This window comes from Mrakia frigida (genome assembly GCF_051309035.1).
Source record: "Mrakia frigida strain ATCC 22029 unplaced genomic scaffold BDY24scaffold_1, whole genome shotgun sequence".
NCBI classification, from domain to species: domain Eukaryota; kingdom Fungi; phylum Basidiomycota; class Tremellomycetes; order Cystofilobasidiales; family Mrakiaceae; genus Mrakia; species Mrakia frigida.
The window spans coordinates 106,839-127,836 of record NW_027481280.1 but is presented as its reverse complement, the minus strand read 5'-3'; the positions used below and the strand labels follow the sequence as shown (position 1 = coordinate 127,836).

Genomic DNA, 20,998 nt, shown 5'->3' with positions numbered 1-20,998 from the left:
TTGGTTGTACAGACCGTTCCTCTCCTTTCATAGAAAGAACGAGAAGGCGAGAGAGCTGAGAGCAGAGCGTCGTCGGGGAGAGTCGAGAACCTCCAGCTCGAGCTCGTCTGATCCTCCCTTCGCCTCTCTCTTCCGAGCAAAAGTCGTCCACGCTCACTCGTTCCTCCAACTTGTCCCTAACGCGCACCTCAGACCAACTAGCACGTCCCTCCTTTCTCCTTCCTCGCCATCCACGAACCGTTCAAGTCCGAAAGCAGAATCATCCATCCTTCCTCCCCTCCCCTCTTCTCGTCGTATGTACCCTTTAACGTCTGTTCCTCCTCTTCCTCCTTCTCCTCCGTTCCTTCCGTCGTACGAAGAAGAATTTAGTGGTGGTTGTTCTTCTCGTATCCTGGTTGAGCGAGAAACGAGAACGAAAGGAAGGGAACGAAGGCAAGCGAGTCAGCGAATGAGAGCTCAAACGGAGAGCACGGCGAAAGCGAAGGAGAGGAACGTACGGAAGTGTCCTGGAGGAACGCGAAGGAAAAAGAGAGAGGAACGAAGTCAGTATGGGCAACGAGCGAGATGAGAGTGATGGTGGTGCAGGAGGAGAGGAGGAAGGGAAGGAAGGGAAGGAAGGGAAGGAGAGCTTTTGAGCTTTGTCGAGACAGAAACAGAACTACTCACGAAGGTAATGACTGGTGTATCCACCGAGGATGATCACTCCAAGAACAACGAGGTAGGGCTTTCTGTAGAATCCCACCAAGAACCACAAGCAGGAGGTTAGCACGAGAAAGCTCGTCGGAAGGAAGCGAGACCATCTCTCCGACTCCTCCTCCCTCCCTCCCTTCTCCCTCGTCTCGTGCACATGAAGAAAGTGGTACTAACCCTCCGTAGGAAGGGTGGTTGACCCATCGGACGGGACCCGTGGAGTTGGCGAATCTAACCGATGCGGGCATGGGTCCTTTCGGGAGTCGAGAGTAGACGTAGGAGTAGAAGGAAGGCTCGCCTCCTTTGCCTCCTTTCTGGAGACGATGAAGCGATTGTTTTGAGTGCCATGGGGAGGTAGAGAGGAGGAGAAGGAGAAGTTGAAGGGGTTGAGAGAGTGAGAGGGAGTAGAGGAGGAGAGGAGGAGCAGGAGGAAGGGAAGGAGAGAGAGGAGGAGCAAGATGCGGTTTGCGTCAGTCTCTCGGTCTATACTTCGCTTCTTCAGTTGATTGGTCTAGCGGGAAGGGAGTACGTACAACCATCTGGGGAACGGCAATCTTGGGGGGGATGAGAGAGGAAACCATGGTCGTTGTTGGGAGAACCAAAGAGGAGGAGAGCTCGAAGACGAGGAGGGGAGAAGAGAATCCGACTCCGTGAATCGGGACGGAGCGAGTCCAGGAGGGCATCTTCAAACGACCATGAAGCCCTCTTCCGCTCTTAGACTTGTAAGTTCTTTCGCTTGGATTAGAAGAGAGAAGGTGAAACTTACTGACTCGAGCTCGAAAATCTGGATTCTATCAGTCGGATTTCCCTAGGAGGTCAGTTGAACCCCTCCGTTTCCATCTCTCCTCTCAAGTTCAAGCTGAACGGATCCTTTGTGCTATGCTACTTTCCACAGGTTCCCTTACCCTCGAAGGATCTGGTACCCCAGCGGTGAGTTCACCTTCATCCATTCAGCTCTTCCTGAGCGAGACTGAGTCGAACGAGCGAGCGATGGGATCTCGACCCCACTCGAGCTGACCTCTGTGTCCTTCTGTTTTATCTCTCTCTTTCTCCCTCAGCAACCATGTGGGAAGGATCCACCTACTCTGTTCGGAACTCGATCCTCGCCGTCTTCTTGCTGGGAGTGTTCACCTGGAAGGTCATCTTACCCATTGGATTCTACTACGAGGTCAGTGAGCTTTCGGCCATCCCCTTCCCTGCTTCTTCGTTTCGCTCAGAGAAAAGCTGACTGCTTCTCGTTTGCGACCGCTCTAGATTCACTACCAAGCTCCTACTAGACCTACCATGTACATGAGGGTTCGTTCACAACACACCTCTCGCTCAATCTCTCCACTCTCGTTCCCCTCACTCTCCCTCCCTCCCTCCTTCTGACCTCCCTCTCCTTCGTTTCGAACGCATACAGTTCAACAGACAGGTCCGTTCCCAATCGTCCTCTTCGCTCTTGAATCACTTCGCTTGTTTCCCTACCGTTTCCTTGCTCTTCTATAGAGCATAGAGGAGGAAAAGGGGAAGAGTCGAAGCTCAGGGCGGGGAACCCTTTCCCCATCTGGAGCTGATTCGCGTCGTTCTCTTCGCCCTTTCGTTGTTTTTTGAACCTCACAGTACAAGGACGACCCGTACGGAGAGAAGATGTTTGCTGGACAGAAGCGGTACGAGCCTATGCAGGATGAGCATTGAGCGAGGTGCGGAGGGGAAGGGAGGTGGTTGGGTCGGTTGTTTCGTTCGTTTCTCTTCCTTTCCTTTTGTTTTCTGGCTGTGTGGTGGTTCTATACTTCTCTCTATCTCTCTCTTTCTTTGATGACCGTTTCTTAAAAGGATTGAGGACGAAGGAAAGGAGCTGGTTGGGAGAGGGTCGACTCGTACGACGTCGAGCTCGAGCGCGTCTCCTCCGTTTTCAAGCTTTGTTGTGCCTTCCTGGGTGAGATCCTCGAACGGACTCGGGTTGCATTTCTCATATAGAGAGTACGTCTCCCTTTGAATCTGCTCGGAAGACGACGATCTCAGCGTGAAGAACGAGCGAGCGCGTCGTTGCTTTCGCTCACCGATCGTTCGTGTCCTCTTCTCTACATACACGAAACGGTGCAGATTTTTCACGCTCTTCGGATTCCCTATGTGTCTATCTCTTTAGACTCTCTTTTAAGAAAAACCCTTCTCTCGACAAAATCCTTGCCCTCCTTTATTTCTTTTTATCGCCCTCCTCTTCGCCCTCCCCCCTTCGCCGCTCCCTCCCCAACTCCCTCCCTCGTCCCAAAGAGGCAATACCTTTCCCACCCCCTCCCTGCTCAGCTTCCCATCTCCCTCTTCGCTCTTGTATACACCTCAGTGCCGTGAGTCTACAAGCTCAAAAGCATCCTCCAGCGATCCACTCTCTCGCTGACGTCCTCCTCCCTTCTCCTGCCTTCCTCTCCTCCCTTCTCGTCCCTTCGTTCGTTGTTGTTCCTCTTTGGGCCATGTTTCAGATCTCGGTCGGCGCCTCTTGAGATTACAGATTAGATCTCCCTCTCATCGTTCTCGTTCTTCGACAATCAACAGATAACAAGAGGTCAGCCTTCCTTCTTCTCTCTTTCTTTCTCCGACTCGGGTTCCTCGGTGCTGGAAGGAAGGAAGGGAAGGAGGAAGGAGCGAAGGAACGAAGCTCAGGATGGGCTTCCTTTCGTTCGAGCTTGGAACCCTCAGAAGGAAGGGCGGGAGCGTGTAGTAGGAGCTCTATAGGAGAGGCTCTAAGAAGGGTGGATGCTCTACGAGAAAGAAGGAATCCTTGAGGGGAGGAAGGGAAGGAACAGGGGAGGACGAGAGAGGAGAGGGAACGAAGATGGATCAACCGTAAACAACAACCGAATCAAACGTCTCCTTTCGCCCCTCCCTCCTTGCAATCTCGACTCGTATCTCTATACGAGAAGAGAGCAACAGACGAGCTCGACCTCATTTTCTTCAGATTCTCATTCGAACCCTCAGCTCAGCTCTCTTTCAAACTCGACGGAGCGCTCGCTGACCTTCCTCTCCTCCCTCCTCCTCAAGTACAGATGTCAACCGCCACCGCTCCACCACCCAACTTCTCCCGCCCTCTCTCCGCTACAACTCCTCACCCTTCCATCCCTCCAACGACACCCTCCCACTCCCTCCGCTCAGCCTCCTCCTCCGCTCCCGCACCTCCTCCTCTCCCCGTCGCTTCTTCGTCTTCCTCAACCAACTACTTCACGCCCACCGACTCCATCGTCCCCTCCGCACCTCCCTCCAGCCCACACGTCTCCAAAGCCCGAGCTAGCAAAGCCGCTGGGACGACAGGTTTGGGGATCGGGAAGCCGGTCGCGAGGGGAGGAGGGTTCGGAGCGCCTGGGACGGGCACGGCCGCGAGAGGTCCCAGTAGGAAGAGGAGTAGAGTGGATTTGGCTGGAGAGGCGAGGGACGTGAAGGAGGAGAAGGAAATGAGTAGTGGAGGTCAGTCTTTTTTGGCTGAGTGGGCGGGCTGGGAAGAGGAGAGAGGAGAGAGAGCTGACTTTTGTTCGTTCGTTTGGTATTTGTTGTGTTGGGAGCAGGAGCTGGAAAACTGGTTCCTCAGGACGAGAAGGCTGGATTCGACAACGCCATTGAGTTTGATCCGGATCACGATGGGGAGGACGACGACGACGACGATGGTGAGTTTCGTCTCTCGAGCTCAACTCTTCCTTCTTTTCTCTCTCGTTCGACGTGCGACTTTCGAGCTCCAAGCTCGACCTACCTCTCGAGATGACACAGTTGACTGACCTCTGCTCTTGCCTGATTCGTTCGTCTTCGTCGCCAACCAGAGGGAGGAGGGAAGAAGTCTCGTTCCGTCTCAGGAGCCGCCAACGCTCGACGCAAGATCCAGATCTCCTACATCGAGGACAAGGCTAGGAGGCACATCACCTTCTCCAAGAGGAAGGCTGGGATCATGAAGAAGGTGAGCACCGTCTTTGGAACTTTCGAGGCGAGGGAGAAGGGAGCGAGAAACGGAATCGCTGACGACGACGCGATTTCTTTTTCGTTAGGCCTTCGAACTGTCGACGTTAACAGGAACTCAGGTGCTTCTCCTCGTGGTTTCGGAGACGGGTTTGGTGTATACGTTCACGACGTCGAAGTTGCAGCCGTTGGTGACGAGGGAGGAGGGGAAGAACTTGATTCAGGTGAGTTTGGTTTGGCGATGTGTTCGAAGGAGACGAGAGAGAGAGGGCCTTCGTGGTTCTTTCTCTGTTAAGAACTGTTGCTGATCGACCCTTCCTCGCTGTCCTCACCTATTCAGGCCTGCCTTAACGCTCCCAACGGCGAAGGACCCGACGGAGGACCTTCAGGCGACGGAGGAATGACCACCGGAGCTCGAGCCGTCAAAGGAGGAATCCCAGGAGCTCCCATTCGACACAAGGACGACTCCTCCCCTTACGATACCATTCCCATGCCTCCCATCCCCATGCCCGACTCTCCCGAATCCGAAGATCCTCAAACTCCCACTTCCTCCTCGACCAACACCTCTCGTCGACCTTCAGCAGCTCTTCCTCGCCGAGGTCGAGCCGTCAGCACCGCCGTTCCCAAGTCCAAGAAGGCTCAGACGCAGGCTCAGCTTGCCTTGGAGGCCGCCAACAACAACGAGTTTGAGCTGGAGGATGAGGATCAGGAAGGAGCGTTGAGTGAGATGGCGAGGAGCGTGTTGGAGGCGCAGAAGGAGGCTCAGAAGAGGGAGGCGTTGAGGTTGAGAGGGATGGATTTCTTGGTTGGGGATGAGGACGATCAGGAGATGGGGTTGAATGGGCTGGGTGGGATGGGGATGGGAGGAGGAGGAGGAGCGAGGTCGATGAGCGGAATCGCACCTACCCACCTCACGAACAACAACAACCCTCCCGTCTCTTCGCTCTACCAGAACGACATTCGATCCCCTACCCTCGGAGGACTCCAGCAGTACGACGACTACTCGGCGCAGGATCTCGTGCTGCCCTCGAAACTGGACGAACAGGACGACGATTCGATGCAGCACTACCTTTCGACCTCGTCAGCGGCTTCGCCGATACCTCCTCTTCCTTCGACCTCCTCCCTTCAGCAAACCTCCTCGTCCGCTTCCTCGTCGAGCTCGGGTCTTCCAGGACATCAACAGCAGCATCATCTCAACCATCAGCAACATCTCTCCCCTCACCTTCACCACCAACCCTCGCCTCCTCCTTCGACCGTCTACCATCAACACCAGCAGCTTCAGCACACGTCGAATCAGCAGATGAACTACGGACAGTACTCGACACATATGCATCGGCAGCAGCAGCAGTTGCACAACGGAGGAGGGGGAGGGTTCTCGCCCGGTCATCATCAGGCTCTGAGTCCGTCGGGGACGACGGGGTACGATGGGTACGGAGGACAAGCGGGTGGGAGTGGTGGAGGAGGGGCGTTTGGGAGTCAGAGTGGGGCGGGGTGGTGAGGTGGTTTTTGAGGAGGAGGAAAGAGGAGGGACGCGTTCAGGGGTTCGTCTTTCTTTCGCGTTCCTCGTTCAGACCAGCATAGCCACACATAGCCAGCTAGCGTTCTGTTCTTGCGTACTCATGCCCACTTCGATTCTTTCCATTTTTCGGTTCTTTCTCTTTTTCGGTTCGGTTTTCTTTCGCATCCCACTCACCCGTTCTCGTTCTCGTTTCTCGCACACACTGTCTCCCTTCTCCCTTTTCTGCTCCGCTCGCTCGCATATCCTCTAGCTGTCTCTCCATATTCACCCAGACTTTTTTCCCCGTTCGCATCGTTCCTCGTTAATCCTTGCGTCGTCCTTCATTCAGCCTTCGTTTCGTTCTTCCTTTCTCTTCTTCGTTCTTTTTCGATTCGTTTTTGCGCTGAGCTGTGGTAGTACAAGCAGGCGAGGGGTGAAGGGGAGTCATGTCTGTGTTTTCGTGACTCTCTTTCCAGCGAGAGGGAGGGAAGAAGAGAGGCAAGAGAGAGAGAGAGAGAACGGAGCCGAAGCGACGCGTTTCTCCTTCGGACCTTCACCTCGTCGAAATTCTGCTCCGAAAGGCTTATCGTCCGAAAGATAAGGTCTCTCTCGTACATCTCAGCGAATCAACCTCGAACTCCTGCACCTAAAAATGCCTCAAGGGACGGCGAAACCAAACGATGTAACCGCCTCTCGGTCCAAAGCCCGAGGAGAGGAGAGGAGAGGAACGAAGCGAGTGAGCTCGACCTTCTCTCCTAAACGACCATCAACGACCTTCGCAGCCTTCTCCTCGCTTTTCTTCTCTAAGCAGGTCGATAGGAACCCTCCCAGCTCTTCGACCACATACCCAACCTACGATGCCTCCCACTCCCTTCACCGCGACTCTCACGCCCGAGGAGAAGATCGTCTACCAACGAGAACGCAACAGACTCAAGCAACAGAACTTACGAGCAAGGAGGGCTGCAGCAGCGGCTGATGCTTCTGCTGCTAAGGAAGCCTCGCCGTCTTCGAGCAGCTCGATGCCTTCGACTCAAGCTCAGAGAGCCATGGAGGAGCTTAAGGCGCAACAGCAACATTCCCAGCAGAAGAAGGAGAGCGTCGTTAACGATGGTGTCGTAGCTCGGATGGCGAAGAGATTGGCCGAGCTGGGAGAGGGAGAGGAGGACATTGGGAGGTTGCTGGACGGGAGAGGGAATGAGAAGGAGAAGGAGGAGGAGGTGCGAGGGAGGGAGCAGAAGAGGGTCCGGATGGGTGAGTTTCCTGGAAGAGAATGTGTCTGGCAGCTCGAATGCTTTACTGATTCGAATTGGTTCTTGTATAGATCCCACCTCGTTCTCGGATTTCATCGCTTCGCCGTCCTCAGCAGGAGGAGGAGGAGGAGGAGGGTCGACTCCCTCGTCGAGCTCAACTTCAGCCACTCCGAGCTCGTCTGCGTCCACCGCCTCTTCTTCTTCTTCTTCCTCGTCGAAACGATTGACTTCCTTCAACTTGTTCGCAGCTGTGAGTAGCTCTCTTTCTCTCGTCTGCCTCTCCCAGTCTCAGAACTGATGTCCACCCTCTCCACTTCGTCGCAGCTCCTGAACGGTTCCCTCCCTCCTCCCAAACCTCTCCACCTCCTCACCTCCTCCGCCATCGACTCCCGAGCCCTCCCCATCGTCGCCCACCCAGCTTTCAACCCCTCAGCTCTCTCCTCTTCTTCCTCAACCCATCTACCACCTTTCGCTCGTGAACTCCCCTCCTACTCGTACGCTTCGCCCGTGGACCTCGACATCGGTCGCTACCCGACGATGAACCCGCTTCAGAGTGTGGATTGGAAGATCAGGTTGTTTCAGCTTCACAAGGCGATGCATGCGAGTAGGTTTCATCCGACCGAGGGGTACTTGGCCAATCCGAAGTTGGAGGAGACGGTGAGTTTGCGTTTCTTCCATCTTGATTCTCTCACGCGTCGAGCTGATCTTGCTTCTCCTTCGTCTTGTTGATCCACAGGTCGCCAAAGCTCAATTGCTCATCCTTCAGGTACGTTGCCAACCCTTCTTCTAATCTGTCGGTCGCAGGGAACTCCTTTCGTTCAAAACGAGCTTGAAAACTGACCTCGACGCGTCTCTTTCTCTTTCCCTCGTTTTCGTTTCTTTCCAGCTCCTCGGGGCCACCTCGAACCAAAAGGCTCGATTCGACGGCCGAAGAGTCCTCTCCATCGAAGATCAGAACTACATCGACTTCGCTCCCATGGATCCTCGGTTAGACTGGCTTCCTGATCCTCTCGTTCGAGTTCACACGTCGAGGGCGACGAGTCGAGGGAACGTCAACCTCACGGATATGACGGGTCAGGGGATCGAGACGGCTATTTTGTATGGGGATAGTTGGGATTTCGGAGTGCGTATCTACCTTTCTCCTTCTTCTTTCTTTCGTCGCTTTTCCTCGTTCGAACTCACTCATGGATCGTCTCGACGCGTCTCACTTCGCCGCTCTGACTTTGTTCTCTTTCGTTTCTTCCTCGTTTATCTTTTTATGTCGCAGGCCTGGGCCATGTCAGATCACTTCCACACGCCTTACATACCCTACTGCGTCGTCGCTCCCCTCGGCTTCAAGTGCCAGGGCGACAAAGGTCATCCTCCTCATTCCCCAGGAGACGGAGGGTTCGGGCAGCATGTTGGCTTGCTAGGGAACCATGCTGGGTTGAGAGGATCTTCTGTTAGGTGAGCTTTTTTCGTTCCTTCTTCGTCTCTTCGTTTCGCTTCCTCGTCGTTCCTCTCGCTGACTGACTTCCTCTTCTTCCTCCTCCTCCCCTTCCCCTCTTCCCCTCCTTCCTTCCTTCCCTCACCCTCCTTCGTCTCGTTCGTTCCTCGCAGGGACATCGTCTTAGGCCTCGAGGGCCCCAACTGGCGAACAACCGAACCCGTCTTCACCACCGTCCCCGAAGGTCTCTGGGAACACACCCGCTACGACGCGTCCAACTCGCTGCACCACGAGATCGCTTGGAGGGCTGGGGGAGCAGCAGAGGTTCATGCGGCGATTATAGAGAGTTGGTGTAAAGGGGAGGAGGGGAGGTTGATGGTGAATGAGCTGAGTTGATGGGGAGGAGGGAGAAGGGAGAAGGGAGGGAGAGGGGGTTGAGGTTCGTTACGAGTCTTTTTGCATTGATTGTTTCTTTCGGTAGTGGTGATGGGTGCTCTAGTCTAATGAGATTTATTCGAGACCATGTTGGAGTTTGAGCGGGGCGGCGATGAGAAAGATGAACGACGAGGGAAGAAAGGAAGAGGGTCGACGCGTCGCTTTTGCTGGGGCCGAGAACAAGATGAGATCCGCTGTAACGAAGATAGACGAACGCCACGAATAATATCTAAACGAAGAACGTAGACATCCTGAAGTCCTGAGAAATCTAGATCGAGAAGGAGTCAGATGTAAGGAGAGGAAGAGAGAAACAAAGAGTCAGCGTGCTCGTCGACGCAGAGGGATGCAGTACGAAAAGGAGAGAAGGGGTTATGAGAGTGAAGTTGTCCTCGGGAAGGTGAAGGAGTTCGTCTCGTTGGAAGTAGAAGTATATGATCCGCTCGAGGAGCTCGGTTGGAACCCGCATTGGGAGGTCGGAGGGAAGGGAAAGGGAAAGGGGAGAGGAGGTCGAGGTTTGGGAGGAGGAAGTCGAAACGAGTGCGAGGTTTTTGTTTCCTCAACACCGCCATCTCCTCTAAATCTCGAGATAAAACTTTCGACACTCTGTCGTACCAGTACGATGGCCGCCAACATGGCAGAATTTCATGAGCGAGTCTACGAGGTTCGTTCGCACTGGAGGAGGAAGGGAGAGGGAGGAACGAAGGACGATGAGCTCGAGCTGATCACCTCTCCTTCCTTCCCTCCTTCTTTTGCAGATCGTTCGTTCGATCCCTCGAGCGAAAGTTACCTCCTACGGACACGTTGCCAAGCTCGCCGGATATCCAAACTACTCGAGACATGTCGGTCAAGGTCAAAACTCAGTCCTCGCTCTTCGTGCCTCTCGAGGAGATCGTGAACCTCACCCTTTTCTTCCTTCCTTTTCTACAGCCCTTCGCTTCCTTCAGGACGACGCTGTTCCGTGGCATCGCGTCCTAGCTGCTACCGGAAAGATCTCTCATCGAGGCGACAACGGAGAAGGAGCCGAGAGGCAGAGAAGAGCTCTCGAAGCGGAGGGAGTCGAGGTCGAGGACGAAGCAGGAGGAGGAGGAGGAGGGAAGGTCAACCTGAGGACTTGGGGTTGGTTTCCAGACGTCGATGCTGTAGATGGGGATGGAGATGAGGTGGAATAGTAAAAACGACGCGTCTAGGTTCTTGGAGGGAGGGAGAAGGGAAGGCAGGACGGTGGAGCTCATCGCGCGACGTGCCTGTGGCCTCGCTCTTCCTCGGCCGTTCGTGAGCGAAGGAGGTGGGTTGAGAGCGAGATTTTTACATAGTACGAAGATAGTATGAACTCAATCCCACGGAACGTGCTCCGAGGTAAATTTTCCTGCTGTGAGATTCGTGACGTCGGTGCTTTCTCAGCTCCCGTTCATTAGGGTGTCGATCGATTCCCTTCCTCCTCGTTTCTCTCTTCCAACGGCCACCTTCCTTCCCCAAAGGAATCCCTTCTTCTCGGTCGCGAGCTCTACCTCAACCCTCATACGCCAGCTCCCTCCTTCCTCTCCCAATTTCTCTGTAAGAAAAAGGAGCACGGAACCCTCGGTAGAGACACGACCGACCCCCCTCTCGCTCTCCCTCCTCCCGCCTCTTGGGGACCTCACTCTCCTCTCCTCTCCTCCCTTCACTCTACCACCCATGTCGTTCTACGATAAATCAGCATCTTCGTCGCAAAGCCATCGAGGAGGCTCGGATCCTTCTCCAGCCACGTCGGACGACTCGGACGATGGAAGCTCCCTGGACCAGCATGCGCACAAACACACCTCGACTTCTTCCCCTCCTTCTTCTTCTTCCACTCCAGCTCCGCCACTCCCTTCAGCCTCCTCCTCCTCTTCTCAGCATGCCAGCGGCTTCTCTTCACCATGGAACGTGCCTCCTTCGAAACCCTCGTTCAACCAGCATCCTCCTCATCCTTCCGGCTGGGACCTCAGCAAGCTCCCTTCGTCTGCCTCGACCCCTCTCCCTCTTCAACTCATCTCAACAGCACTCTCCATAGGTCCAACCCTCCTCCCAGCTCAACTCGCATCCTTGATCTCGGCCCTCTCGCTCGCAACCAAGATCTCCCTCAGAGCCACCGCCTTCTTCATCGAGGTCATCCTCGAGAGCGGTCGGTACGGAACGAGCGTTGGTTTGGGTTTGACCAGGAGAGCTCTGATTTCGGCGGTTGGAAGTGCGCGGACGTTCTACGTAGTGAGGGAAGGGTTGGATTGGGCAGGTGGCAAGGTAGGAGGATTGACTGGCAGGTGAGTTAAAAAAGCAGTCTCGAGTCGCAGGGCGAGGTGAGCTCGCTTCCTTCTCAAGCTGACAATCCTCTTCTCCTTTCTTCTCGATACTTTCAGTGGCGACGCTTTCCTCAACGTTCTCGACAAGTACACCAACCTGGGAATCTACATCATCACTCATACTCTCACGCTCGCCGAACTCTTCGCCGTTCGTTCTCCTCTCCTCACGTTCCCTTCCCCAACCGTTTCGCTCTTCTCCTGTGACCCTTGTTCGGATCCCTACTGACTGTTTGTCTCCTTCTTCTCTCCCTCTGTTGGGCTGGAACAGATGTCTGGATTCTACCTCACCTCGACGACTCTTCGTACGGGTATCGCCGCCGCTCAAGAGTCGGTCTCGCTCTTCGACGGCATCTTTGGATCGAACGAGACTTCGAGAGCTTTGGGTGAGTTGGCGCGTGTTGTTTTGCTACAGCAACTGAATATCTCAGGACCCTGAAACTGATTCTCCTGGTTGCTCTCCGCGTCCTACAGCGAGCATCATCACCCTCGTCAGAAAGGAGGTCCCAGACGAACGTTTCGCCGAACGCAAGAAGGGAAACATCAAGAGCCTCACCGCTCTCACCAAGGCTCTTACAGCTTTCGCCTGCCTTCAGAATTCGACTTGGAAGAGGACGAACGGAGTTCTCAAGCAGAAAGTGTGAGTCTCGCTGCTCTTATCTCTCCCTTCCTCTTCCTCCCCCGCCTTTCTCCTTGACATGTGAAGTTCACATTCAGCCCTGACCTCCTTCTCCGCTTTCTTTCTCATGCCTATCCCTTGCTCTTCTTTTTTGTCAGTCTCTTCGACTGTACCGTCGTTGGAGAGGTCGATCAGGACTTCGACATCAGTCAGCAGGACGGACTCGCTCAGCTGAACGGCGGCTTTCACAGCGAGAACGGAGAACGAGCCTCGGCTGGGAGTCGGAATCGGTACCCTCAACCGTCTCCCGACAACTCGTACCTCCTCACCGACGTTCGCTCAGCCAAGGAGCAGCAGGATAACGCTGAGGCAGGTCCCTCGTCCGCTTCGTCGCGTCGTCAGTCGAGGAATCCGTTTGGACCGACAGGACCTTCCTCTCCCAACTCGAACGACGCAGAAGGAGGAGAGGACGAATCGGACGACGATATCATTTGGGAGTTGGAGAAGTTGGTGGGAGAGGATCCCGACGAGGTGCTGGAGGGCGACGAGAGGTCGAGGAGGAGAGTCTCGAGGTTGGGAGGGAGAGGTCGAAGATCGTCCGACGCGTACTACGAGATCACCGAGCAGGTCACGGAATCGGTCACGGAAACTCAAACAGTCGAACACTACAACCTCTCGGACCTCCAGCAGTCTCAACATGGGCAACCAGCTCTGCGAAATCGGACTCAACCCTCGTCGTCGTCCAACCCTCAGCAAGCGGTTCTCCTCGAGGATGAATGGGTCGAGGTCGATAACGTCGTCAACCCTCCCTACGATGCTACTTCTCCAGAATCGTCATCTCCCTCACCCATGCAGCTTATCTCTTCCTCGCCGAACGGATCGTCGGAGAACCCTACGGTCGCCTCCGCCGCCTACCGAGACGCGCTTGAGCATCCTCAAGCCAACTCCCTCCGAGTCCAAGTCATCCTCAAGACGACGATCAAGAAGCTTCTCGAGAAGAAGAGGATCGTCAGGAGGGTCCCCCCCGAACCGAATGCGTCGCCGGACGGATCGTCGAGGAGACTTCAGAAGCCAGATCCGAGGTCGCTCTCTTGGAACGAGGACGAGGCGGAGGAAGTCGAGTCCATGATGGGAGGAGGAACCACGTCAGCCGATTCATCTCCCGGACCCTCAAGATCGATCTCAGCAGCTCCCTCGCTCGGTCTCAACCCAGTCCACGCCCACGCTCCTCCTCCCTCAGGCTCCGTCAACGGCCGTCCGTCGACCATGAGGCCCAGTCTTCTTCCTCGAGGAGGATCCAGAGACGAAGAAGGAGGCAGCTTGGATGGGAAGAAGCACGGAAGCTTCTCGAGAGCGATCTCGAAGGCGAAGAGTTCGCTCTCAGGGAAGACGTCTGCCGCGTCCTCTCCCTCGTCCACTCCGACCAAGAGCCCTCCTCGTCTGCTCAACTCGGCCGCTCGGAACGTCGGCAGCCCCACTTCTAAGTCTCGCTCGCTATCTTCTCCACCACTCCGAGACGGAGCTCTCCATCCGACGCGTTCAACGTCTCCGAATCGGTCGACGGCCCACCATCCACTCTTCGTTCCTCATCCCTCGGATCCCAACCCTTCTTCTGAATCATCCTCTCCCACCGCCTCCAGCAACTCATTCCCATCCGTTTCCTCTACGGGCACAGCTCGTCCGAGACCCGCTCGTCGACCTTCCTCGCCAGAGGAACCGAAACACCACTCGGATTCCTCTCATCCTCCAAATCGACTCCGAGTCCCTCTCAACTCCCCTACAGCCCCGAAGCGCAAAGCACCTCGCCTCCGTCAACCTTCCACGACCACTTCCACTCGCTCGGTCCTCACTCAACAGTCCCAGTTCCAAACGACGACTCAGGCAGGACCTTCAAACGACGAATCCCATCTTGAAGGACTCTTCCCTCGAGACCACTTGATCAAGAACATCCACAAGTTCTGTCGATACTCGAGCGCGGCCTACGGTCAGAACTTCCTCAGGATCCTCGGATTGGGAGCTACGGAGTTCATGTTCCCAACGACGGGTCGACATCACGCAAACAGCTGGGGTGAGTCGAAACGAAGACGCGTCTTTTGGGTTCTCGAGATTTCGCCACTGACTCCTTTCCTTTTCTTTCTTTCTTCTTTCCGTCCCCTTCAGCCTTCGCTCATCACACCAACCTACCGATCGATGCTCTCCTCCTCTCGTCCTACGTCGATCCTGGACCTGCCTTCGCAGAGGAGAAGCTCTCGCCCCTGGTTCACTACATCGCCGTTGACCACGCTGCTCAAGCGATCGTCTTGTGAGTTCCTTCTCTCCGCCTTTCTTCGAATCGAGCCCTACTGACCGCTTCCTGTCTCACATATCATCAGGACGTGTCGTGGAACTCTGTTCGTCCTCGTCGAATCGATCAGCTCCGTGGTCTCCCTCTCCTCGCTGACTTTTCTGAGCTTTTCCGATGCGCAACAGTGGACTCTCGGACGTTCTCGTTGACCTGACATGCGAGTACGAGGCTATGGTACCCGAGGGTGGAGATCCCGAAGCCTCGTATCTAGCCCACGGAGGGATGCTCTACGTGAGTCCTCGTTTCGCTCGAACGGCTCGACTTTTGAGCTTCGACTGACCCTCGATTCCGTTCTTTCTCCACAGTCGGCTAAGAAGCTGATGGCTAGCAAGAGTACAGTTCACGAAACGTAAGCCCTTTCTCTCCGTTTGTTCACACTCGAGCTCTCTGACTGACAACCCTCCTCCTCGCTCGATTTCACCAGCATTCGTCAAGCTCTCATCGCTCATCCGACGTACGGTCTCGTTCTGACGGGTCATTCTTTGGGAGGTGGAGTTGCTTCGTGAGTCCTAGGATCTACCTTTAATCCCACTCGATCGATTGCTGACCTTCGTCGATCTCTACAGTCTTCTCTCGATCCTCTGGAGCTGTCCCGTCAAGTACTTCCTCGCCAACTTCGACGCCCATCCAACATCCTACTCCTACCCTCCCATCTCAACTCCCTTCGTCACCAACTTCTCTTCCGGTCTTCCTCCTGGACGTCCGATCCACTGCTACGTCTACGGACCTCCTTGCGTCGCGTCGTCGGATCTCGCTCGACACACGAGAGGACTCATCACTTCGGTCGTTCGTGAGTTCTTCCTCCTCCTTCGTAACGCCAATCTCTCCTTCTGGATGCTGATCGTCTTGCTCCTCGTTGACCGTTGCAGAGGGCAACGACATCGTTCCTTCCCTCAGCCTCGGAGTCCTTCACGACTTCAAGAACGTCGCCGTCACGCTCAGCGACGAAGGGAACGTCGCCGAGGAGATCGTCGGCCGAGTGGTTGGGATCTACCAACGTCGACTTCGTGAGAAGTACGGTCCAGCTCTCCTCAACGGTTCGACAACTCAGCCAACGATCAAGTCGCTTCAAGAGGCCGAGTCGAACGATCATCCTCAGGTCTCCATCACTCCCTCCGAACTCGCTCAAGGACACTCGAGGAACTATGCCGAGGATCCGACTTATCGAGATCCTACTCTCGAAGACAAGAGCTCGTCGTCGGACTCAGAGAGCACCCCCGAAGCGGACGAGCAGAAGAGCCTCGACGATTGGTTCCTCGCTCTGATAAAGACGATGCGAGCGGACATGTCGAACGAGAAGCTCTACCCTGCAGGCCGAGTCTACACGATGGTGAGTCCCACCTTTCGTCCTTTTGGGCCGAACGAGGACTGACCGTCGTCTTCGTCTTTTTCGTTCCTCAGGAGCACTGGACCGTTTTCGTCACCGCCGACCTCCCCAAGCCGAGTCCCAACCGAGGCAAGCCTGGAGATCCGAAGCAGTTCTCCCACAAGGAAGCTCATCGAGTGGTTCTCAAGCTTGTGGAGGATGTCGAGAAGAGGTTCGGAGAACGTGAGTCTCGACTTTCCAGACAGGCCAAGGACGCGACGTCCTTCAATCCCCTCGAGCTGACTTCTCTCCCTTCTTTCTTTCGTACAGCCGTCTTCTCGAGGTCGATGCTTCACGATCACCTTCCCTCTGGATACGAGATGAGCACTCAGCTTCTCTACGACGTGAGTCTCCTTTCCACAACTCTCCGCAATTTCGTTCACTGACGCGTCTTCCCTTCCTCGTTCTCTCAGGGTCTCTTCGGCGGAGCTTGATCGACCCTTCTCTTCGCCCCTTCTCTACATCTCCTTTTTATCAGGTTTCACATTCCATACGTAGCTATCACCCTTCATACTCTATCCGTTCTCGTTGCTTTTTCTGTTGCTTTTCCTTCTCGTTCCTCCTCCCGATCTCCCTTTCGAGCCCGCTTCACTCCTAGCGCTGCCAGTTTCTTTCTTTCTTCCCACCCTCTCATTTGTTGTTTCCTCACCTTCTTGCTTCTACCCCTCTATGCACTTCTCTATCTCTCTTCTCGCTTTCACCGGAACGTTTCTCATTACCTTTTTCGCACACGAACTCTTATGACTTCCCTTTCCTAGCTTAGCTACCGTTGGTTGATTCACAGTTCCATCCTCGAACTCATGATGAACGATATCGCACTTTTTTCCGTGAGCTTCTCGCTCTGTGTGGGGCGAGAAAGCGTTCCAACAAATGAGCGAGGACGCGTCTCGATCCGACCCTCAGAGTCCGCCCCTTCTCTTGCGGAGGCTCGAGCTGTGTTAGAGACATCAACGCGTTGGAAAGCTACTAAGAGAACCAGAAAGGAAGACGAACCCATCTAGAAGCTCCAATGGGCAGACGCGACTACTGTAACGGTGCGACTCGAACATGGTCTCCCCTACTCTCTTCGTTCGGACGCCATCACTTTGGCTTCAGAGAGTAGATTTTTAGGGAAGCAGTACAAAGGATTGTCTGGTCACTCATTTTATTTCCTTTCAACGCATGAAGAGGAGGTGGGTCTGTTGCGACTGATGTTCTCCAGCGCGACGCGTTTTATTTTCATTCTTGGGACAGCGAGACAAAGCGAGAAGATCATCAAGAGAGGTTCGTTTCAGTCGTAAAGTAGCACCACGTCCAAAAACTACTAATCTAGAACCCAGCCTCCTTAGCAGCATCTGCCCAGAACCCTCCCATCATGCCCTCCAAATCCTCCACCGACGAGATCGTCACACTCCTCCTCTCCCTCTTCGCCGCCCTCTCCCTCAGTTTTTTCTTTGATGGCTTGCTGGGCGAGATAGATTGCTTGGGGATGACCGAGTCCTTGGATCGTTTGGAGGTCGACGAGATGATGAGTCGAGCGACGAAGTTGGGAGGAGAGGATCGGTTGACGGAGTTGATGGAGGAAGAGGATCCGAGGACGATGAAGGGAGAGGACGAGAAGGGGTAGGAGGAGAGAGAAGAGTTGGTTGAGGAGGAAGAGAACATCTTTTTAGTTTGAGTTGGGTAGGAGAGGTGGGTTGGTTTGAGAAGTGAAAAGTTGGGTTGGGTTTGTTTTGGTTTAGAAGTGAGAAGTTGAGATTGATGTGGTTGATGGGAGACTCCTTCAGTTCCATTCCAGATCAGTTTTGTAATCTTTCCATCGTGTCAGTCTCTCTTCTCACCCAGAGCGAAGGAGGAGAAGAAAGACGAAGTGAAGTCGAAGCACAGGGGTCGACGCGTCGAGGTTCCCTTTCGTCGAGGGGAGACGAAGCGAGGTTACCGTCTCCGTGCCTTCGTCGCGACTTCCGGTAGCTCTCCAGATACTAGTAGGCTCGCGCTGTAGGCGTCTACAGATACCCTTATAGACGAGCGCTCAGCGTGATGTGACGAGCCTCGAAACTCTCGACGAACACGCGTCGAGCGTCGAAATCGCTCTTTCACTTTAGGAAGAACCCATTCTTCGAGATACTACGAAGAAGATGTCATAGATCAGAGCTTAGACAGACCATCGAGCTTCGATTTAACCTCTTTTGTAGAGAAAGACCACCAGGTCAGCTCTCGTCTCGAATTTCGCTGAGAAGAGGTTCAGACTCACCGTTCTTCATCAATCCTTCCGGCAGCAGCTCCAACGCAGAACGGTCTGAAAGCGAACTCAAAAATAGAAAGTCAGCTATGCCTTCAGCAGCAGCGGTTCGAGTGCAAGAGAGACGAGAGGGACGCGTGGAGAGAACTCACAAGATTCCTCAGCCTCCTTTTCCGCTCCTCCCTGTAGTACCAGCCCATCTCCCAGCCTGACAAAACCTTTCCCGTTCTTCGGGTCGAGCTTGACGGCTTCCCTAGCGTCTGAGACTGCTTCCGAAGCGTTTCCAGCCTTGAGGTTGGCGAGGGATCGGTTCGTGAAGAGGAGCGAGGAAGGATGGAGTTTGATGGCGTCGGAGTATTTTCCTACGGCCTCATGGTAAGATCCGGATTGGAAGAGTTTCTAAGGGAATAATCGAGCAAGACGGAAAGAGCGCAGAGGCGTCTCAGCGAAGCAGATCTCGACATGAAGGAAGGAAGAGTCGAGCTCACGTTGCCATCGGCTTTAAACGACTCGACCTCTGCTGGAAGAGGAGGAAGGGGAGGGTTGGGACCTGCGTGAGCCTTGACGAGCTTAATGAGACCTGCTGGATCGGCTCCCTGAAGCTGAGAAACAAAAAGACGAGGGAAAACGTCAGCTTCCCAGGAAGGTGAGGAGAGGAGGGACGGAGGAAGGAGGACGAACTGTCTGAACGACCTGTCCCGCCTTGATCGCTAGGAAAGTCGGCATCGCAGATACCTTGTACTTTGCCGCTATAGCCTTCTGAGCATCTACGTCAACTCGGAGGAATTTGGCTTGAGGGAAGGAGGCGGCGAGGGAGGTGTACTTTGGCGCGATCCTGATGAGGTCGATGAAGTCAAGCGAGCTTTGGGTCAGTTCTTTCGCTCTACAGAAGGATTTACAGACATATGGGTATAGACAGCTCACGCCAGGCAGGGTTGGCACCAGCTTGCGTGAAAGTCTACTACGACGGTTTCTCCAGCAGCAGTAGCAGCGCGAAGAGCCTCGTTCCAGGCCTTGGTTGAGTCGATCTCGATGGGAGCGGAGGTCATTCTGGGGTTGATTCGAGACGGTTAAGGGGGGTTGAGGGGGTTGGAGGGAAGGCGAGGGTGGAGCTGAGAGAATCTTCTTCGTTCGATGGTGGATGTTGGCGGGAAACAAGGAATCAGTCAGCGGAAGGAAGGCAGAGCTGATCAAACAAAGGCCGAGACGGTTTCGAGCTCGTTCCCTCCCTTCCCTTCCCTCCTTCACTCCCAACCGCCAACTCCCTCATCCTAGACCCTTTACCCTCCCCTTACCTCACTTCTGAACATGCCTCCTCGTCCTCGCAACCTCAAGCTCCCTCTCTCGGCTTTTACAAGCTCGCCAGCAGCTGAGGAGCTCTCGTCCGGACCAGTCTTCAAGTCGACCATCGATGCTTCAGTCGACGTGGCCGCTCTCAAGGACGGCACTGGTCTCGCATTCGAGGGATGGGAGTCGGAGAGCGGGAGGAAGGTTGCTGGAGGTGTTGCGGTCGTGAGGTGAGTCTTTGAGAACTTGCAGAAGGGCTGAGACGGGGGAGAGGGAGGGGGAGAAGGAGCTGGGCTCAGTGTTTGGCCGTCGCGTCAAGTCCTCCTCCTCTACACGTCTCGTGCAAATCTTCCGCTTTCTGCTTCCGAAGAAAGCTAAACTGATATCATCTTTTCTCATCCTAACATTTTCCTAGATCTGAAACTCTCCCCTCGACCTCCTCTCCTCAGATCCTTCGAACGGTCCCCCTGTACCCTATCCCTCTCCCCTCCTCCGTCGCTCCAGCTCACGCTTCCCTCATCGAGTTCGAGATCACTCGACCCGCGGACGAATCCATTTGGGCTGAGATCGAACGAGTCCTAGATACCGTCGTTGGAATTGCTAGGGAGGTCAGGGACGAAGAGGCGGAGAGCAAGATGGACTTGGACGCTGCTGAGACCGACGAGCTGAAGACGAGGGAGTTCAAGAACGTTGTTCTCTGTGAGTAGAACGCTATCCGACGAGTATCTTGAATTCTGACTGACTTCAACCCTTTTCTTGTCCCCGTCAGCCAACCTTCTCCCTCCTCCTCTCCTCTCCAACCTCTCTCCCACCCTCCTCCCTGGAAACCCTGACTACCAGGCCTACACTCAGCAGATTACCGCTCTCTCCCTTATTCCTGGACTCTCTCTCAAGCTTCTTCCTCCTTCGGTTCTCGAGTCACCTTCAGCAACCGGCGTCGGATGGTGGGAGGACGAGGAAGCGTTGATCAGGTTCGTCTCGCGTTCCAGCCCATCGCTCTGGGTTTCCTCCCTGGCAACGAGACTGATGATCTTGCTTCTTCCTCGAATCCCACAGCGTCATCTCTCACTACCTGATCCCGTGCCTCGACTCCTTTGGCTCCCATCGCATCGTCTTTGGAGCCTCGCCAACTCCTCTCGCCTCCGGAGTCGAATCTACCTCCGCCGTCTTCTCTCCCAGGAAGGACTGGCACTCCCTCGTCCTCAAAGTCTTCAGGTCTATCAAGCTGGATGCGGTCAGCGTCGGAGAGATCATGGGAGCCAGTGCTCAGCGGCTCTACGAGCTCGAGGTTGTAGCCTAATCACAGGCGCGTTTCTCTTCTCCTCCCTTTCGTCTCGTTTTTGTTTTGTTTCACCCCCTTCGTTTCGCATCACCCCTCGATATGTTTATTCACCCTCGCACAAGTCCATTACCATACCTTCCTTTGCTAGATATCTACACAACTGCTCTGTCTGCTCGACCCTTTCACGAACGACCTGAAAGTGCGACGCGTTATTTCTCTTGTCGAAACGAGCCTGGGCCGAGCAGAAGAGTCGTTAAAGAGAGTCAAAAAAACAGAGATCCTAAGTAATGGATACAACCGAAGATGACGCGACAAACTCCAGCGATAGCGTCCAGAAAGGACAAAAG

The 20,998-nt window shown here is 54.7% G+C and overlaps 10 protein-coding genes across 10 annotated transcripts; 7 read left to right on the top strand and 3 right to left on the bottom strand.

The window, feature by feature from the left end:
- Positions 1–365: 365 nt before the first annotated feature.
- BDY24DRAFT_410971 (hydrogen-transporting ATP synthase) lies at positions 366–1,271 on the bottom strand (the record flags this gene model as incomplete). Its single annotated transcript, XM_076642870.1, has 5 exons — positions 366–391; positions 498–506; positions 667–728; positions 868–1,004; positions 1,224–1,271. The coding sequence occupies 5 exons, from the start codon at positions 1,269–1,271 to the stop codon at positions 366–368; spliced, it is 282 nt and encodes a 93-aa protein (XP_076500998.1).
- Positions 1,272–1,303: 32 nt separating this feature from the next.
- Positions 1,304–2,504, top strand: BDY24DRAFT_373052 (uncharacterized protein). The gene is made up of 7 exons (XM_076638245.1): positions 1,304–1,412; positions 1,489–1,505; positions 1,586–1,620; positions 1,749–1,858; positions 1,945–1,986; positions 2,093–2,104; positions 2,293–2,504. Exons 1-7 carry the CDS (start codon positions 1,386–1,388, stop codon positions 2,365–2,367), a joined length of 318 nt encoding a protein of 105 aa, XP_076500997.1. The 5' UTR covers positions 1,304–1,385; the 3' UTR covers positions 2,368–2,504.
- A 2,018-nt stretch (positions 2,505–4,522) lies between these two features.
- BDY24DRAFT_335018 (SRF-type transcription factor (DNA-binding and dimerization domain)-domain-containing protein) lies at positions 4,523–4,916 on the top strand (the record flags this gene model as incomplete). The annotated part of the gene is made up of 2 exons (XM_076637173.1): positions 4,523–4,609; positions 4,698–4,916. Coding segments are annotated over 2 exons (306 nt in total), but the record flags the coding sequence as incomplete, so codon positions are not given.
- BDY24DRAFT_1023 (uncharacterized protein) lies at positions 4,722–6,277 on the top strand. The gene has a single exon (XM_076635792.1). It carries the CDS (start codon positions 5,009–5,011, stop codon positions 6,104–6,106), a length of 1,098 nt encoding a protein of 365 aa, XP_076500995.1. The 5' UTR covers positions 4,722–5,008; the 3' UTR covers positions 6,107–6,277.
- Positions 6,278–7,340: 1,063 nt separating this feature from the next.
- On the top strand, positions 7,341–9,435 carry BDY24DRAFT_373042 (uncharacterized protein; the record flags this gene model as incomplete). The annotated part of the gene is made up of 7 exons (XM_076638244.1): positions 7,341–7,357; positions 7,428–7,606; positions 7,681–8,013; positions 8,093–8,122; positions 8,243–8,479; positions 8,624–8,802; positions 8,956–9,435. Coding segments are annotated over exons 1-7 (1,180 nt in total), but the record flags the coding sequence as incomplete, so codon positions are not given.
- A 348-nt stretch (positions 9,436–9,783) lies between these two features.
- Positions 9,784–10,574, top strand: BDY24DRAFT_356827 (MGMT family protein). Its single transcript, XM_076637808.1, has 3 exons — positions 9,784–9,878; positions 9,973–10,066; positions 10,145–10,574. The coding sequence occupies exons 1-3, from the start codon at positions 9,837–9,839 to the stop codon at positions 10,384–10,386; spliced, it is 378 nt and encodes a 125-aa protein (XP_076500993.1). The 5' UTR covers positions 9,784–9,836; the 3' UTR covers positions 10,387–10,574.
- A 92-nt stretch (positions 10,575–10,666) lies between these two features.
- BDY24DRAFT_373037 (uncharacterized protein) lies at positions 10,667–16,689 on the top strand. The gene is made up of 15 exons (XM_076638243.1): positions 10,667–11,496; positions 11,593–11,683; positions 11,804–11,918; positions 12,007–12,172; positions 12,310–14,219; positions 14,312–14,453; positions 14,524–14,541; positions 14,621–14,726; positions 14,801–14,844; positions 14,920–14,997; positions 15,062–15,285; positions 15,365–15,825; positions 15,897–16,044; positions 16,132–16,205; positions 16,275–16,689. Exons 1-15 carry the CDS (start codon positions 10,892–10,894, stop codon positions 16,293–16,295), a joined length of 4,203 nt encoding a protein of 1,400 aa, XP_076500992.1. The 5' UTR covers positions 10,667–10,891; the 3' UTR covers positions 16,296–16,689.
- Positions 16,690–17,169: 480 nt separating this feature from the next.
- On the bottom strand, positions 17,170–17,505 carry BDY24DRAFT_410965 (uncharacterized protein; the record flags this gene model as incomplete). Its single annotated transcript, XM_076642869.1, has 1 exon — positions 17,170–17,505. The coding sequence occupies one exon, from the start codon at positions 17,503–17,505 to the stop codon at positions 17,170–17,172; it is 336 nt and encodes a 111-aa protein (XP_076500991.1).
- Positions 17,506–17,951: 446 nt separating this feature from the next.
- BDY24DRAFT_956 (thioredoxin-like protein) lies at positions 17,952–19,264 on the bottom strand. Its single transcript, XM_076645268.1, has 6 exons — positions 19,007–19,264; positions 18,764–18,917; positions 18,571–18,678; positions 18,235–18,481; positions 18,095–18,139; positions 17,952–18,026 (listed from the first exon to the last, which is right to left on the bottom strand). The coding sequence occupies exons 1-6, from the start codon at positions 19,129–19,131 to the stop codon at positions 17,989–17,991; spliced, it is 717 nt and encodes a 238-aa protein (XP_076500990.1). The 5' UTR covers positions 19,132–19,264; the 3' UTR covers positions 17,952–17,988.
- Positions 19,265–19,332: 68 nt separating this feature from the next.
- Positions 19,333–20,821, top strand: BDY24DRAFT_437347 (uncharacterized protein). Its single transcript, XM_076644260.1, has 4 exons — positions 19,333–19,599; positions 19,785–20,068; positions 20,139–20,340; positions 20,426–20,821. Exons 1-4 carry the CDS (start codon positions 19,391–19,393, stop codon positions 20,667–20,669), a joined length of 939 nt encoding a protein of 312 aa, XP_076500989.1. The 5' UTR covers positions 19,333–19,390; the 3' UTR covers positions 20,670–20,821.
- Positions 20,822–20,998: the final 177 nt, after the last annotated feature.